At 41.6% G+C, this 16,936-nt stretch overlaps 1 protein-coding gene across 2 annotated transcripts in view; it reads right to left on the reverse strand.

Annotated features, from left to right (window-relative positions):
• Positions 1–3,857: 3,857 nt before the first annotated feature.
• Positions 3,858–16,936, reverse strand: part of tox2 (TOX high mobility group box family member 2) — a 140,445-nt gene continuing 127,366 nt past the window's right edge. For both annotated transcript variants that reach the window (XM_049587096.1, XM_049587014.1), the window contains 4 exons: positions 12,093–12,173; positions 8,189–8,599; positions 7,943–8,091; positions 3,858–5,696 (listed from right to left, as the gene is read on the reverse strand). In XM_049587096.1, the coding sequence (XP_049443053.1) occupies positions 5,654–5,696; positions 7,943–8,091; positions 8,189–8,599; positions 12,093–12,173 (684 nt within the window). In that variant the 3' untranslated portion in view covers positions 3,858–5,653. The remainder of the gene's footprint in view (positions 5,697–7,942; positions 8,092–8,188; positions 8,600–12,092; positions 12,174–16,936) is intronic.

A 16,936-nucleotide genomic window follows, 5' to 3' on the forward strand; every position in this document is an offset into this window, starting at 1 on the left:
CACATTTCCTGCTGTTTGTTGCTCCACCGCAGCACCAAACTTGCAACTGAAACGTTTTGCCTGTGTGCTACAGTGGCTGGTCTGTGAAAGGCTCCGCGTGTTTGGTGCTCTGTGCGTGTTGCGAGCCTTCAGTTCACCCATTGCGCTGACCTTCTGGCCTGCATCACTTTAAACTCAAAGAACAGATAAGCTCCTGCTTGCTCGTTGTCTCATGTGGTCACATTTAACCATATTTATATTCACGCTCACATGAGGAGTGAGGGTACATCGCTGCACCACAACAATGAGCAAATACAGAGCATTTTTAAGAAAATAAAAGGCTTCTGACAGGGTGGATCTCACTGTTGTTGGTGATGGAAATTTTCAACGGTTGAGCTGAGCGACTCCACAGACACACACTCGCACACACGCTGAGGTTAAACCTCATATTCATCATCGACAAACACGCTGAACCTGTTGTACATGCATGGTCGTATTTTTAATAATCAGCAGCATACATAAATAAATAACTAAATAAATAATGGTCTGGCAGACGTGCACAGTTTCCAGCACTTAAAAATATTTAGCAGATCTTGTTTTGTTTTAAAGAGTCGAACATTTTACGTTTCATTTTTAGGAGAGTGGACACTTGCATCATTAGTTAGCTCGACAAAATAATTTGGCTGAGTGAAAGATCCTCATAGACAGATTATGATAGATTAGAATAATTTGTGTTTTCACTTATCATTTAGTCTAAAAGGAAACAAAATAGTTCCAGGATTAATTTTGTAAATTTCACTTAAAGGAGGTTTGAATTATACAAGCAATAATTATACAATAAACTTACCTGAATTAACCCTTTGAAACCTGAGCAAATTGGCTTAAAAACATGGGAAGAAGGTAATTAGCAACGAGAGAAGAAATTACCCCCAAAATCAGGAAGAAATTAGTAAAAAGACAAAATTAAAAACAAGAAAATTAGTTTAAAAAAAGACAAGAAAGAATGTTTAAAACAAACAAAAAAAAAGGAAATGACCTGAAAAGAGTGCTTGAAATTATAATAATTCTGTAACATAATTTTAAATTGTAACTTTTTTTTATTAACTCTTTATATCTAGGTGTTTTTTTTTTAAATTTTATTTTGTGGGACATTTCTCACCAAGTTGCTCGGTGCCTTTTTTCCCCATGTTTTTGAGAGAAATCACATCAGTTTGCTCAGGGTTTAAAGGTTTTGAAAGGCATCTGAAAGCAGCGCAAGAAAAGTGATGTCGCCCCAGGTTTCAAAGGGTTAATGTCAAATATATACGGAAGCCTTGAAGGGCAAGGTGAACTTTTATTTACTTATTGTAATATCTCTTATAGGAGATAGTTCCTACATAGGGCAAAAATAGGCTACATTAGGCTAATCTGAGAAAGAGACAGATGTGCAGAATGAAGCGCTTGGTGCACGATACAAAGGGCAATGACATTTCAGCTGAATGCAGCATTAAAAAAAAGGTTTTACTTTCTCACTTAAACAACAAAAGTCCACTCTAACGGAACAGTGCAGCGACACCCTGACAGGATTCTATTTCATATGTACAAGAAACGCCCGCCCACAACATCTTGGTTCCCATGCGTGCACCAGCAAGTGAGCAAGCAAAGGAGAGAAAGATTGATTTGTTTTGTTGCATGTTACTGAAACATCACAAAAGTGTGACTAGCCGACCGCACGAGTTTCAAATACCACTCAGCAGGCCGGGTTTACACAGTCATCATTGAAGTCAAACAGTAGCTCAAATTTGAGGCGTTGGTGACTCAGTGGTAGAGCAGGCGCCCCATGTATGAGGCTGTTGCCGCAGCAGCCCGGGTTCGACTCCAGCCTGTGGCCCTTTAATGCATGTCACTCCCTCTCTCTCTCCTTTCACACTTGTCTGTCCTATACATTAAAGGCTAAAAATGCCCCCCAAAAAAATCTTACCAAAAAAAACAACCAGTAGCTCAAATTTGCAGAAGGCCAAATACATCACACAAAGCTAGGTGATATTTTGACTTGTTGACATGTTGATATCAAAGTGTTGCGCACGGAAACAACAAGCATGGCTGAAAGCGAAAATATTCTGACTCCGCTGTGGTTCCAAACAGAGGAGCAGCTTCAGTAGTGTGGAGTAAACTGTGGCGACGTTAGGCTTGGGCGTCCTGGGAACTGTTTAGATGTGTAATTTGTGGTAGATTTTATTTTGTTGAACTATAACTATTGTGTACAGAATCTGAATCTCACTTTGAGTTACTGTTGTTTACAAACTAAAGAAATGAGAGATCATTTTTGTTTGGTTTTTACTTGGCCGCTATTGCAGACGACAACCAGTGAGTATTTACATTCTTACATTCTTTCAGTTTGCCTCTCAAGGCTCCCGTATCAACATGAAACACATTACAATCATTCACAAAATTATTTTCATTTAAACTATCACATTTCTGCTTCAGTTTAAACAGCGAGGCCTTTTTTTCATGACATTTGCCGACCTCATCTTTGTCAACCAGCCTGCTGTCACTGATGCCATCAATTTTGTCGCCACCTTGGTCTTTTGAATTGTATGGAAACCAACAAGACGGCTGCATTCACCTCTCCTCAATGGCATCCTCCACCATAAATTGTAGCTTTTCATTCTCCGCTGGCCTCATGACTTTGACTCTGAGACGAGGGATGGGATTAAGGGCGCTGACAGGGGAGTGTCAAAGTGATACTGTCTTCCTGCAGTATTTACTACAGTATTACTACACACAATGACTGCCTGCACATCTGTGCATGGCAGCGAGAATAAAGGAAATAAGATATTGTTACCATGTACGCGCAGCTAGTGAGGAGAGGCTGCACCCAAACACAGGGACGAAGGAATAAAAAACACATGAGCAGATATTCATACAAACATATGACGTACACAAAAGGCGCAGACGGGGGCTGTGTGGCTGCACCCAGAACCTCTTTTATCTCGCGTTGCATTAAGAATGTATGACTGTGATTTTCATATAATGTGTGTCATATCACAAAGTGGCAGGTTCTCCAATTGTCCAATAATGATCTATTTGCCAATTCAATACTATTGAGGAAGAGACGGCAGGCAGACGTAAAATGAATAAAACATTGAATGGAGGGATCGTGACAGTTCCATTTCAATCTCTCCTTCTCTCTCTTAGAAAGTCTCTGAGAAGACTTGTGTGCAATTGGGGTAAAATCAGTACTTGGACGGTTGCCTGAGTTTGTGTGCACATTGCATTTCTCTGTTCTCTTTATCTCACACTAGACGCCTACGATGCACCACTTTCACAAGCAAAGCAAACGTCTTCTCGCATCTGCTCTCTTGTTTGTTAAGATAGTTTACTGGCAATATCCACGCTGGCTGGTGTACTCTGTATCCACGGCTAATTAGCTAATGCCATCGGAGCCCTGAGCTAAATATAAATATAGGATACAAATGTGACCCTCTTGGGCGCAAACACACTGTAAAGTACAGTAAAGTTGGGGGTGTTGGTGGATCTTTAAAACAACGATTATCATGGCTTTTATAAAAAGAAGGTGTGATCGTCTTATTAGAGAGGGGCACAGAAAAGTCTGCAGGGAAATTAAAAGACATCAGGCTCGTTCACTTTTAAACTTTTTTTTATTATGCAGGTTTGAAATAAAAGAAGCATTGTGACACAAAGAGATGCTGCCGGCAAGGGGAAAAAAAAGGAGCAGCACCCAAAAAAATGTAAAAAATAAACAAAAGTCATTGTTGTGGTCATCATCATTTTTATCAAACCAAAGGAAACAATAAAATAAAAATACACCTCCATTGTAAGAAGCAAAAAGTGATCTAGTTTCTTTCATAAATAAGAAAACCTGTCAAATGGCTGATGGGCAACTAGAGCGGAAAACAATATATTGAGAACCATTTAAAATATTTATCATTACTGGCTTTACAAATAAAATAACTACAGTTGGCAGGGTTTTTTTTTTCTTTTTTTACACAACTTAAAATGTTATAGTTCTGTAACAACTAAAACTGAAATTATGCTACAGTAAAGAGATAAATACAGATGTCTTTGTCAGCAAAATGCATTTCTGTTAATCACACAAAAAGTTAAAAAGATGAGATCAACACAACCAAACACCAAGTAGAAACTTATAAAAATCACCGTAATGTGGATGTGATGGCTCCATTCACATATTTCATTACTTCACTTCTGCATGTCGAGGAGACAAAATTGACATTATGGTCAGACGAAATAAGAAAAGGGAGGTGGGGGCGGGGGAGGGGGGGGGGGGGGTGCATTTTGAGGCAATATCTTTTCTTTTTTTTTTTCCTCTCCACCTGCAACATTATATCTCATTTTATCTCACAGCGTTTCTTTCTCTCCTTCTACCTCTTTCCTCTCTATCTCTCACCTGGCTCTTTCCATTTAATGATCTGCAGGACACATATTGTGTATTCAGTTTTAGATTGAACTTTATTGGAAAAAAACACACCAGTGAGCACAGATTTAATGCAAGAACGAGAGTGTGAAATACTCCTCTGAAATCCAGCTGCACAAGGCTGTTAAAATTCACGAGAAAGACTCGACACTCGAACACTGAGACACTCTCACACGCAAGTGTGTGTCCGTGCACATACACACATACACACTCGACTTCACACGCCATGAATGGGGTACATTCTAACGTCCAGACACACACACACACACACACACACACACGCACACAAAATGACTTACATGTAATATTAAAGAAGAAACAAATCTATCTGGACTTCCAATTCCCAATTTGATCCCATAAAAGTGATATTTACAATCACACTGTGACAGCTCAGTAGACCTCAACAGGTCTTTAATATTAAAAAAAGATTCCTTTTTGTTTTGTTTCTTTCCCCCACCCAAGCTTTTTGTATCAATTTGCAGGCCCTTAAGCAAAGCTACCATAACATCAAAGCCTGCGCTGAACCTACTAGAAGTTAATATTTTTCTACAGTACAGGGCCCAACGCTTATTGGCAAGAAAAAAGAAAAAAAAAATAGAGGAACAATTTTGCAAGCCAGAAATAAATAAAACAGCAACGACAACAACAACTAAAAAGAAAAGAGAAAAAAAACACAAAAGGAAATTAAAATGATTAAAGAAGAGGAAGAGTATTTTTTTTTCTTCTCATTCTAATTAAAGCTGGATGGGGTCCCTGAGGGGACTTTGATGGTGACACAGAAGAGGAGTGCTCTACAGCCCGGCCTGTATCGGTGAGGGCGTAGACGCACTGCTCAGAGAGGAGGGTGGGCACGGGAGGGGAGGGGAGGGGGAGGAAGAGGAGGGGGCCCTTAATAAGTGCTTGGCAAATTTTAAACAGCGAGAGGACTGCTAATACATTAAGTGGTACAGACAGCAGTCATCTAGTCAAAAAACTCTGGTCACAAATTCTTCTAGAAACTGAGAGAAATAATAATTACATTGACAAAAAAAGGTGGCGGTGGTGACTCGGGAGGCGGAGTGTGTGTGTGTGTGTGTGTTTGCATGTATGTTTCTGTATGTTAAGTGTGAACTGTGTGTAACTGTGTGTGTGCATCAGAAGAGGGTTGAGGAGATGTGGGGGTGGGGGTCGGGGTGGGGGTGGGGGGGTGAGAGTAGACTCCTCGGTGTCGTATTTGTCGACAGAGCATGATCTTCAGTTTCAGGTGAGGTAGAGTGGCTTGTCCCTGCCAATCATGCTGCCACTGGAGAGAGGAAGAAACCAAAAAACAGAGGCACAGGTTAGATTACAAACAAAGAAACAGCCATAAAGAAAACACAGAGTCATACAGGAAAGGACAGAAAAATAGGAGGTATGTTCTCCTCCGACTGTGAATACTCTTCATTCCCTGATGGTCACAGTTTAAGCTGAAACACCCATTCTCTCAGCTTCTACCTCGCCTCAACCAAAACCCTGTAGCTTAAAGAAAACATTTTATAGTAGTTCGGCACGATGAGCAGTGCCGCACCTAGCACATTCTGCACCCTAGGCAAGGCCCCCCCACCCCAACAAATTATTAGCTTGTATTACAAATAAAAACAAGACCTGAAAAATGAACACACATAAACAACTTAGCCAACATTGCTAATTTCACCTTTCGCAGTCCAAAAGTGGGTCTTGGGTCCACTCTGAATGGACCGTCAGTGACTCGCCAATGTGTCAAGTTTGTAGGAAACACATTTTATTTTTAAGTACAGTGAATTTCCAGCACAGAGCTTTTATTTCGAAGTGCCGTTTCCTGCTGTCGAATGAGTGGCTAACGGAAAGCTACCAAACAGAGACAGCAAACTAGCTCGATGACATGGCCAAATGCAAGTATGATGCTGAATGTATTAAACTGTGTGGACCTTGAACTAATGACTGAGGAGAAATCTGGACTCTGTGGCTGGACCAGTTGAGAACCACTGCTCTTATTTTCTCCACATAAACTCCTTTCCGCCATATCTGTCAAGTTCTTACATGAAAACTCACTAATAAACACATCAACGGGTCATTTATATCCCCTTTACTTCCATGCGTCTTTTATGATAGCATAAGTTAATGGTGTCCACGCTTTCTTGAATGGGGGCCAGATAAGGTAATGTAAAACAATACTTGAGGGGCAGCTGTCTCTCGTGTCATATTGGTTATTTAAAAATATATATCACATACAAATGAGACAAAGGCAACTGTTTAGTTTTGCAGTGAAAAAAGTATTCAATTTTCCATCACTCCAGGAAGTGGCGGCCCTTACTGTCAACTTTACTCTTCTTTGCTTTGGCTATGTCTGCAGCCTGGCGGGAAATGTCTGCTGTTAGGTAACTGTTCACTAGCTTTGGTTTACTGCCTGTTTATGAAAACCCATCAGTTCCACCTTTGTAGTTCCTACTTGGTGCATGTCTACAAAGTCGTGAAGTAAACTGAATAAAATGCAATGTGATTTTGCTTGATTAATCAATATCGTGTTGCACATTTAATTATATTTATATTTTGAGAGACAAGCTGTGGGCCATTTAAGATCAGCTCATGGGCCACGATTGGCTCCCGGGCCAGACTTTGGACATGCCTGACATAGGTACGGCCAAAAGATGGCACCAGAGAGCAGAATCAAAAGTTTCATACAACAACAAATGAGGCGGCGGTGGAGGAGGTTGTAATAACGAACCTTTTAGGGGAGGTCTGTGAGGCCATTAAATGCATCGCGACATGTGGACAGAGAATTCTTTTCACTGTATTACACCATTCTTAAAATGTCTTTGTCATCTCTTATGGTTGTATCTTGTTTGAACTACACTACACTGCCCCCATGATCTCAAGTGGTCCTGCTCCGTTTTGACCATAAGCTTTCAGAAAATGTGCACGAATACAGATGAAATGAACGCAAAGTATGAACAAAAAGATCTGTCCTGATTTTAAGCACCACACCCTCCTCACTGTAAACCTAGAATATCTTCCAGTGCTGTAGGACTGCCAAAGCGTTTAGTACACTAACAGTGAAAACTTGTGTTAGGGAACATCTGTTTTTTTTTCTTTTTTTTTACTGCTGTCTGACAAACACATGACAAGCTCTATTATCTCACCATTACCTCTCCAGCTGTCTCACTGGAACGGAGCTGACAAATTTTAACACTCATACTGTGAAAGTAGTGGGAGAGACGTTTGACGAGACGATATTAGCATATTTGTGAGGGACCTCTGGTCTGAGACTCAGATTGGATTGTGTCTTTCTGACGAATTCAACCTGAGAAACTTCAAATAAAAATCTTGGCGTTTACATTTTCATAATGAATTTGAGTAAATACATCAAACAGTGAAAGAAAATGTTCGTTTAGCCGAACTCAATCAATTTGCCTCTCATCAAAATGTCCTTCAGGACTTCTCAGTATGACCCGATGAGTCGCAGTAACAAAGGTTATTGTGGAAAACAGACTGTGGGAAGCAAATAAAACCGTCTCCTCTGTCTTCACTGACCTGCAGTGGTTGCCACACTCCCGATTGCAGTATTCACTGTCCCAGTCGTGGCTCTGAGCCACTCCAGGGCCTGGACCGGGGCCAGGGGCTCCTGGAGACTGGGAACCCCCAATGCTCTTCTGATACTCTGACTGGAGGTGGGAAAAACCCTGGAGAACGAAGTGTGAAAATTAAGCTCAACACCTGAAAGTATTAACTATCTCACAGCTGCGTGTGTGTGTGTGTGTGTGCAGTTTGTTGCTGTACCTGCTGCCCAGGAGGTGGGGAGTGAAGAGAGGCCTGCAGCCCCATCTGGTGAGAGATGATTGGCTGGGACTGGACCTGCTGCATGCGGATAGGCTGGTTGAGGAGCGAGCTCTGGTGCAGGGAGAGCTGCTGGTGGGGGTGAAGGGGTGGGCTGATCTGGAAGGAGGAAGGGGGAGAGGCACTAATGCTGGGCAGCATCTGCGATTGGCTGAGCGTCTGCGACAGGGTGTGGCGAGGGGCGTGTCCTGCGTAGCTCTGCAGGTCGGTGAGTGGGAAGGCCCCGGGCCCCAGGTAGGGCGACGACGGCTGGGGGGGAGGTGGCACGCTGTACAGGGGCGGGTTGGCTGGCATCATATGTGGAGAAGCCTGGCTTGTTTGGGCACTTTTTGTCTCCACGGGGTCGTTATATGTCTGGAGGGGGCGGAGGAGAAGGAAAATGGTTATACTCGTTCGTGACAATACCTTCGACCTTAGAGGATGATTTCAGCTTATTACAATGTGGATTTTGGCTTTAGTTACATGGCTTGTGCAATGAAATTGTGTGTTTACCTTCAAATAAAGTGGTTCAGATAACGTGGCTAAACTGTTGGCTCATTTTAAGGGTGTAGGTTTTGTTTCAACATTCAGGGGACACAGTTTTGAACATCAAACCCTTAATTTCCTGCATTCTGGTGAAGTTTTTATGCTCCAATTTGTACCTTTACTGCATAACTTTATGGTGGATATGTGTTTCATTCCATCAAAACAAAAGTCCTCTCCTACGTCCTGCTTCCCCCCCAAAATCTATATGACTTGTTTACAACATGCCTGATTGAGCGCTCATATTTCGTGTCCTGTCTGACCTTACTGATGTTCCCAGATCTTAAGTTTTTCTGTGGAACAGAAATGACGGCCAAAGCTACAAAGCTACTATAAGAGCCGAGCTGTAATAAACTGGAGGGATAAATCACATATTCAGTGAAATATTAACAGTGTGCACCTTGCTGAGGGGTTTATGTAATGGTTAGGACTTGAATATTTAACATATTTAAATTTGAAGGAGTTCTTATTAAAATGCGGATCTGTAAGATTAGTGTTATTTCTTTTTTCTTTTTTTGGAATTTTTGCACTGCTCCCAGCCTGAAACAGCACTGTCAGTATTGTGAGCCTGTGTCAGAATTGGTTATAATAATAGTATGAACATTTTAGTATGCAAATATTAAGGGGCTACAACAGTGGCAGTAAATTCTGGCATCAAAAATAAAATTTGGCATTGAAAAAGGAAACATGGGCAGAGAAAAAGTTCAGCTGAAAAATAAAACACAGGCACTGAAAATTATTTAATTTAATTTAATTTTATTCTATTTTATTTTATTTTTTTATTCAATTTTATTTCATTTTAATTCATTTTATTTTATTTTATTTTGCATTCTTATGTATTTTTCAGTGACTATCTTCAGATTTTTTCTTCATGTTTTTGTGACTTTTTTTTCTACTCTCTTTTTCAGTTTCAACCTTTTGTCAGTGTCTTGGCGTGGAGATGAGAGGTTAGAGGGGAGGGGCAAGGACAGCATGATTTAAATACAATCTGCTCACTAAGGAGAGAACATCACTTCTGGACTTACGGTCCTTTGAGAGTGACATGAAGAAAAGATCAGAAGAAAATATCTAAATAAAATATTTTTAATGCCTGTATTTTATTTTGTAATATTTCATTTTTCAGTCCTACATTTTATTTTTTTTTACAAAACTTCCCGTCGCTGTTCCAGTTCCATAAAATATAGTTTGAGTCAGATATGAGTGTGCACACAATCGCTGATGGAGCTGATAGTCACTAGAGGATAAAACTGTCTCGTAATTCTCCAGAGAGAAAGAGAGAACTCTCTGTGGGAAGTTTTCAAAGCAATGCGCCAATGAAGCAAAAAAACAAAACAAAACAAGAGGAGCAGCATTTAAATAACTTAATGAAATAATCTGAAAAGTGATGCAGCTCCTCTTCCAAGAAACTTTAACATGATGTGAAAATGTGCTTGTAAATGATATTGTAACAGTGAGCACTATTAACCAAAGTATTTATGTTTAGCTGTTACGGCTAACGCTACCTCACTCTGCTCCTCCTCCCTTTATTTATTTATTCCACACAAACCCCTGGTGATGCTGCGAGTCCCGACACACACATTCATTCTGCAGGTCTCTCTGTCTCCCCTCCTTTTTTTTACGAGGTGGCGTATGTATGAAATACATCCAGTGTTTCTCATTAACTGTCAGACGGGCCGGAGTGATGTGTGGTGGTCTGCTATTTAGTAATGGCTCACATCCATCCCTCTGAACCCGTGAAATAATCAATGGAACGGGATAGAGGGATGGATAAAAGAGAGGGTCAGATACATTTGCAGGGTCAAGTGGAAAATGAAATACTGAAGAAATGGTGTGAAGGGAGAAGGGACGAGTGAGAGGATGGGTGTGATTTGTTTCACCTTATTTTATTTTAAGGGGACGTTTTAGGCCGATGCATCGCGGTACAATGATTTTATATTCATCAGAGGAGATATATGATCGGGATCGGTGTCAAATGAGGTTGTGAGGATTGAAACATTTATGAAATTGAACATTTTTTTCATAACAGTCTCGACTTGGGAGTTTTTGGGATTCAAATGCACACAAGAGAAGTGCCGCGGCATACAGTGGGAAGCAATCAAACTTTTGTTTTTTCTTCTCCTCCCAAACAAACCGAACATGCGTCACCAAACAAAAAGGCAACAGGTGCACGCTGAAGATGTGAATCCTTCAAATGATACTCCAATTACCTCCAATTCCACCCGCCCCAATTCACTTTGAAAAGACTCCTTCATTGGTAATTAAAAAAGAGAGTCGCGTTGAATCATGAGATTCAGCCCTGCATTCAGATTGGCTGGTCCTGAATGAGTGAAGGGGAGGGGAGAGGGGTGGTGGTGGGGAGGGTTGCAGGTTTATTTTTGTTAGTCAGTTTTTTGACTGGCAATCTACCAACGTATAGTATCAATCAAGCCTCTGTATAGGAGCTCTGACATGAATGTCTAATTGCACCAAAGACAAGAGATGAGAATAGTCTTTTTAGTTGAAAGTATGCCACAGTGAAGAGGCTGATGAATTAACTATTCATGCCTTAATCAAGGTGCTTGTTTTCGGCCCATGAGCGTGAGAGGAAGTGTGGCGCTGTGCGGAGGGGGTGGGGGAGGAGGACGGGAGCGGAGGGAGGGCGAAGAGGAGGAGCTTGGGATATGCTAATGCAATTTGGAGTTGTGTTTTCCAAAACAATGCAGAAACACTGAAATGAAACGCAGCACACCCACAGATTGAAACACCCCTGTACTGTGATAACTATTGAATAAGCCTCTCAGATGTACAAAGAATTTAGGGAACATATTACATCAGATTTTTTTTTAAACTTTTCCAATGTGTGGATTTTTTATTTTTTATTTTTCAAACCGGAGTAGAAAAGTGTTAATGTTCTGGGCTAACCTGCTGCAAAGAGAGAGCAGTAGGTGTGAGCAAACCTCAGCCAACACATTAGTGGCCCATCAGGGAGGACAGAAACACCAGGAGGACAGCAAATGATAGGTAATGCCCACTTCTACTCTTGCATGCGCACACTGATGAGCGTGCACACACAGACGTGTACTGTTACTTTTCATTTCTCCCCAGGTTGCAAATTGGGTGTGTTTGAGGCCTAATTTTCACTGTTCTCCTCTGAGCACACACACTCTCTCTCTCTCACACACACACACACACACACACACACAGATATGCACAAACATACTAACCCCTCGGTGCAGCAAGTGGACCCTTTCCTTGGAATAAGAGTGAGAGGAATTCGCTGTCTAATTTATCATCCCTTATATCGCCGCTGACCCATGTATATCAAAGATGTGACCCCCGTGGTTACCTTGGAAACCAGACTGGCTCTGTAGGCGGCCAGGGCTTTCAGGTACTCCTTCTTAGCAGCCTCTGTTTTCCTCTTGTAGCTCTGCAGGAGCAAACACAACAACAACAACAACGATTGATTACAAGGTGATGCCAAAGGCTAAACTGACCCTGTGGTCCACACCGGCTGATGCGGATGAGATTTTGGGAGTCATGGCGTGATTGCGTGACCCCGTCTGTGTGCTCGGCGATGAAAAACATATCAAATGTATTCATGGCAGCGTTATCAAGTGGAGGAGATTTGACCATCTGCATGATGCTGTTGCATTTGAATCATTTATTTCCTTAAAAATGTCCAGAATGAAATGCCGAGAAAGCTGGTGTGTGCGCACTAATGTGAAAATGGAGTTTGAAGTATAATGGAGCTAAATGAGGAGCGAGGAGCTGTTTGTCATTTTGTGTGTTGCTTTTCAGCCTCTTCCTCTATTAAGGCTGCTGTTGCTCATCTCTTAATCAGAGCTGATGTCCCAGCAAATCATTCAGACGAGGAGGAGGAGGGGGCAGAAAAAAATAAAAGAATTCAAAACAGCATTAGCAAAGAGGCAATCTCAAGCCTTCTGAATGAACCTCAAATGATGCGTTAAGACAGGGAATTCAAGTTAATGTCATCACATGTCACTCACGGGCTCTTTATAGCTGCCACTGCCTTTTTGATGCAGGGAAAACAAGTCGCGAAAAGTCCACCCTTAAATCGATGAGGAAGACTCAGATCTCAGCTCCTCTCTGGAGCATTTTAATATGAAGGAGAACATGTGTTTCTGTGTGTGTGTGTGTGTGTGTGTGCGTGTGTGTGTGTGTGTGTGTATGTGTGTGCGTTTGTGTGTGAATGCGGTGGATAATTACTGATCCTCAGTGAGAGACTGTCTGTGGCTCCATGGACGGGGTCATTTCTTTCAAAGAGGTGGGGTAGAATAACCATTATGCATTCATGTGTTGCCAAATGCACAAAGGCTGGCAGCTGCTAACACATACAGTCAATAAACAAACAGACATACACACAGAACAGCAAACAAACCCGGGATGAAGACGGATACAATCTCTTGCTCAAACAGCTGATGTTTATCTTCTCACTCATCCCTATTTACAATATTATTATTATTCCCCCTCCATGATATACATTCAGGTATTATGGCACAGGGCTGCATTGAATCGGGAACTTGAAAAAAATACAGGAACACACCTCAAATATTCACAATAAAAACAGCAAATCCCCGTTAAGAAATGAATTACAGTTTAAAAAAATAAGCGACAACCTTACCCCTCACCCCTTAAATATTGATAGATCCGTGGCTGCCTCTTTAATGAACCCCAAACTTCTCCCAGCAGCTTTAATTTCAAATCAATTTAACACAGCTAATGATTCGCGCAACGACGGATACTTTTAAATAAATTACCATGCCTAAGGATGTCTAATTATTCCAAAGTGAGTGGATTCATTAGCAATTGAAGCCGTCAGAGGCTGCAGGTCAGTATGAATTAAAAATAACAAAGCTGCAAGGGGAGAGCATATGCCTCCATCGTAATCCTGACACAGAGGTGTCCCGCCTGAATTAGCCCCTAATTGTACCTTAATGAAATGTTCTTGTTTGATAACCAGTTAATTACAGGAGACAATAACTCCGCACCCTGCTGACACTGAAGGGAGTGATTACCCCGACGACCGAAAAACCGAGCGACCGGTGAGAGTAGGAGGAGGAGGAGGAGGAGGTGGAAGCAAACGGGAAGTAGAGAAGGTGGAGAGATGAGGGGGATTAAAAGGAAGGTAGTGGAGGAGAGAGGAGGAGAGGACGCTGAGGTGCACATTAAAAAGGAAACAAGTAAAAGCTAGACAAGGAGGCAGGAAACAGACTAAGAAATACTGCATGGATGCTAAAACACAGCCCGTACAAGGGATTTAATATCAAAGCCTGCAGTTTAAACTAAGTGACAGTGTTCTTCTCCTTCTATCTCTGGCCTTTCACCGATACACAACTCCAACACAGCAGACTCAATTAAAAAAAGCTAAGGTCTCTCCTCCCTCCTACCCAACTCCATTATCACTGTTCCTCCCCACTGCTGCAACAAAAAACAACAGAAAATTGATCTTAATCTTAAATAACAAAAACAAGAAAAAATGTTCCTTTGTGTTTCTGGGCCAGCTTTAACATGTAGTCACCTTGAGGAATAACGCAGCCCAAATAACGCATTGATCTTGCACTATAAAACAAAGGCCTTCGGGAATTCGAAATAAAAAAAACCAAAAAACGCCGTATAGCGTGCAGGAATTCGAAAACATCTTAATAAAAAAGAAAATATGAACATAAACAGGAAGAGAGGAGAAGAAAAAAAAACCCCACTTTGTTCTACCAAACTCAAGGGCGACACTGGAGAATACACAACAATGCGAGCAAAGCGGGGAAAACGCACGCTGACGCTCAAAAAAAAGAATCACAGAAAGAACACAAATCACAGCAATGACACTTGTGATCGTTCCTTCAGTAAAACACGGCGATAAAACACGCAGCCTTCAATGCGCTCATGTGGATTCTGCTGCATGGCGTGTTTGAGGAGTACTATAGGTAATTGGAAACAGGGGCCACGTTCTAGTTAAAACAAAGCTGTGTGTAGGGGAAGGGGCTGTGTTTACATTCTGGTGCTCCTGCATGGCTCCAGAGGGTCTGACTGTGACATTATAGAGCACACCTCATCGGTCCTATGGAGATGACGTGACAGCCCATGTTGGGAGAAAAGAAACGGTGTAACAGCATATACATCAGCGAGCCAACAGCAGGGGGAGAGATAGAAACTGCATATTGAGAATGTTTAAGGTATGAGACCCTGGCATGGATGAATGCATTTCACTGGGAACATCCAGCAGTTGCTTGTTGAAACCAAAGACAGAAATTTTAATACATTTAGACTTTAATGAATATGAACACGCAGCAGCTGAATTGGTTACACTGTGTAAATACGCGGTTATCGAGTTTATCCATTTGTTGTGCAGGTAGAAGTGACAGTGCTAGTCACAGAGAATAATTAGAGCAATCACGGTGTTATTGCCCAGACAGGGTACTACATTTCATTCCATAATGACATCATTACCTCAAGTTAATTATGTGTCTTGCAAGGTGACACGTTTGATTAAACACATGAATGCACAAACAAATCAAAAAATTAGCCGCGGAATGGCACGATAAATGGGTGGATTTTTAATGGTGGAATTGCCCTTTTGTTAGTTTCCTCTCTGTTCTCAGGTAATGCTGTGAAGGACAAATGCATTTAGAGAGAGAGACAGAGAGAGATTTTGCACTGTAGATGGGACTCTCTCTCTCTTTCTGTCTCTCTTTCTCTCTCTCTCTCTCTCTTTTTTCTGAGGTGAAAAAGACGCCAGGACACAAAGGGTTAAGCAGCACAAACAATAACATTTCAGGAGCAGATGTCCTTGAGGCAAAACCAAGGACAAGGCAATTGCTAATCTTGTATTCCCAGCATGATCAAATCACCAGGCAACAGATATAAATAAAAGGACAGGAAATGAGGAATTCACATTCAAGGGTGTCAGCGGCGAAATGAAGATTCATGGTGAAGAGCCCCGGTGAAGGCGGCAAAAATTAACTGCAAATAAAAGGGACAGACGGCCTCCAAAGTCCAGCGTATAAAGTAGGTTTGGTGGGAGAAAAACACACACACACATGCTCGATAGGGTCTAGTCGACGGTGGCTGGGGCTGAGGAGAATGGGCTGCACTTTGTCATGGAGACAGGTGCTTTTATTTGACACCCAATAGGCTGCGCCCTGACTGGATATTCTAAAAATATGAGTCTGCGCATGATCATCAGACTGTCTCGTTTTCCATTCATTTCACACCATCATTTGTTACCACAAACACACAGGAACCCCTTTTGACTTTGTCTGTTGGTGTGGAATGCTGAAATGAAATAGAAAATGTGCCGGCTGGAAACGCTCTAAACTGCAGTAAATGTTAATGCAGTTCCATATGCACAGGTCAGGCTGTAATAAAATTAAATTGACTCCTGGAAATATGCAGAGAAATAGTGTATCTACACTGCGGACTGTGGCAAACTTTTCACTTATTTCAGTATATGATTTTCAATGCATAATAATAACACATTTCCCGCAGTTGATTTTACATGGTTGGTGCGCGTCTAATTCATAAATAAATGGCATTAAACTCTCACTTCATAAAAGGAGCATTTCATGTGCTTCACTAGCTGCGTTCACATGCACAAAATATTCTAGGTTTTGCCCTTATTCCAAAAAAGACAATACTCCTACTGAGGTGTTTACATGGCTAATAAAAATGTATATTCCACTAATATTTCCGCTCACATGAAGCCATGTATGCTCTGATTAATGTGCCCGCCCCGAACATGTCATTTATCACGTGAAAATATGGAAAAGAGCAGCTGAAACGGAAACTTGGTGGCGGACTTGTTCGACCCCTTCTTCTTCATTCCTTCAACCACCTTCTTGATTTAAAGGGGGTGTGTTTCTCCTTCTGACCAGAAATGTGGACTTTTCTTTGGGCGTGCATCTGCATCTCAGGCTTGCAATCTCTTGACGAGTTGGTTTGTGTACAGCATATCCATGACAACCCACAGAGCTGACTGTAAACAGACAAGAGGCCATGTGTGTGGTGAGCACCCCTGATAAGATGCAAATTCTGAACGCGCTGTATACGTGTCAAAAGAATGCTCCTAAAACCAGAATAGTGCCGGCATACCTCACGTGTCTTGATCGGAAAATGCTTAATTCGGAATATAAAACGTTCACATGGCTCGTATCAGACTCAGAATATTGTCGTTTT

Source organism: Epinephelus fuscoguttatus, linkage group LG1, assembly GCF_011397635.1.
Source record: "Epinephelus fuscoguttatus linkage group LG1, E.fuscoguttatus.final_Chr_v1".
NCBI lineage: Eukaryota > Metazoa > Chordata > Actinopteri > Perciformes > Serranidae > Epinephelus > Epinephelus fuscoguttatus.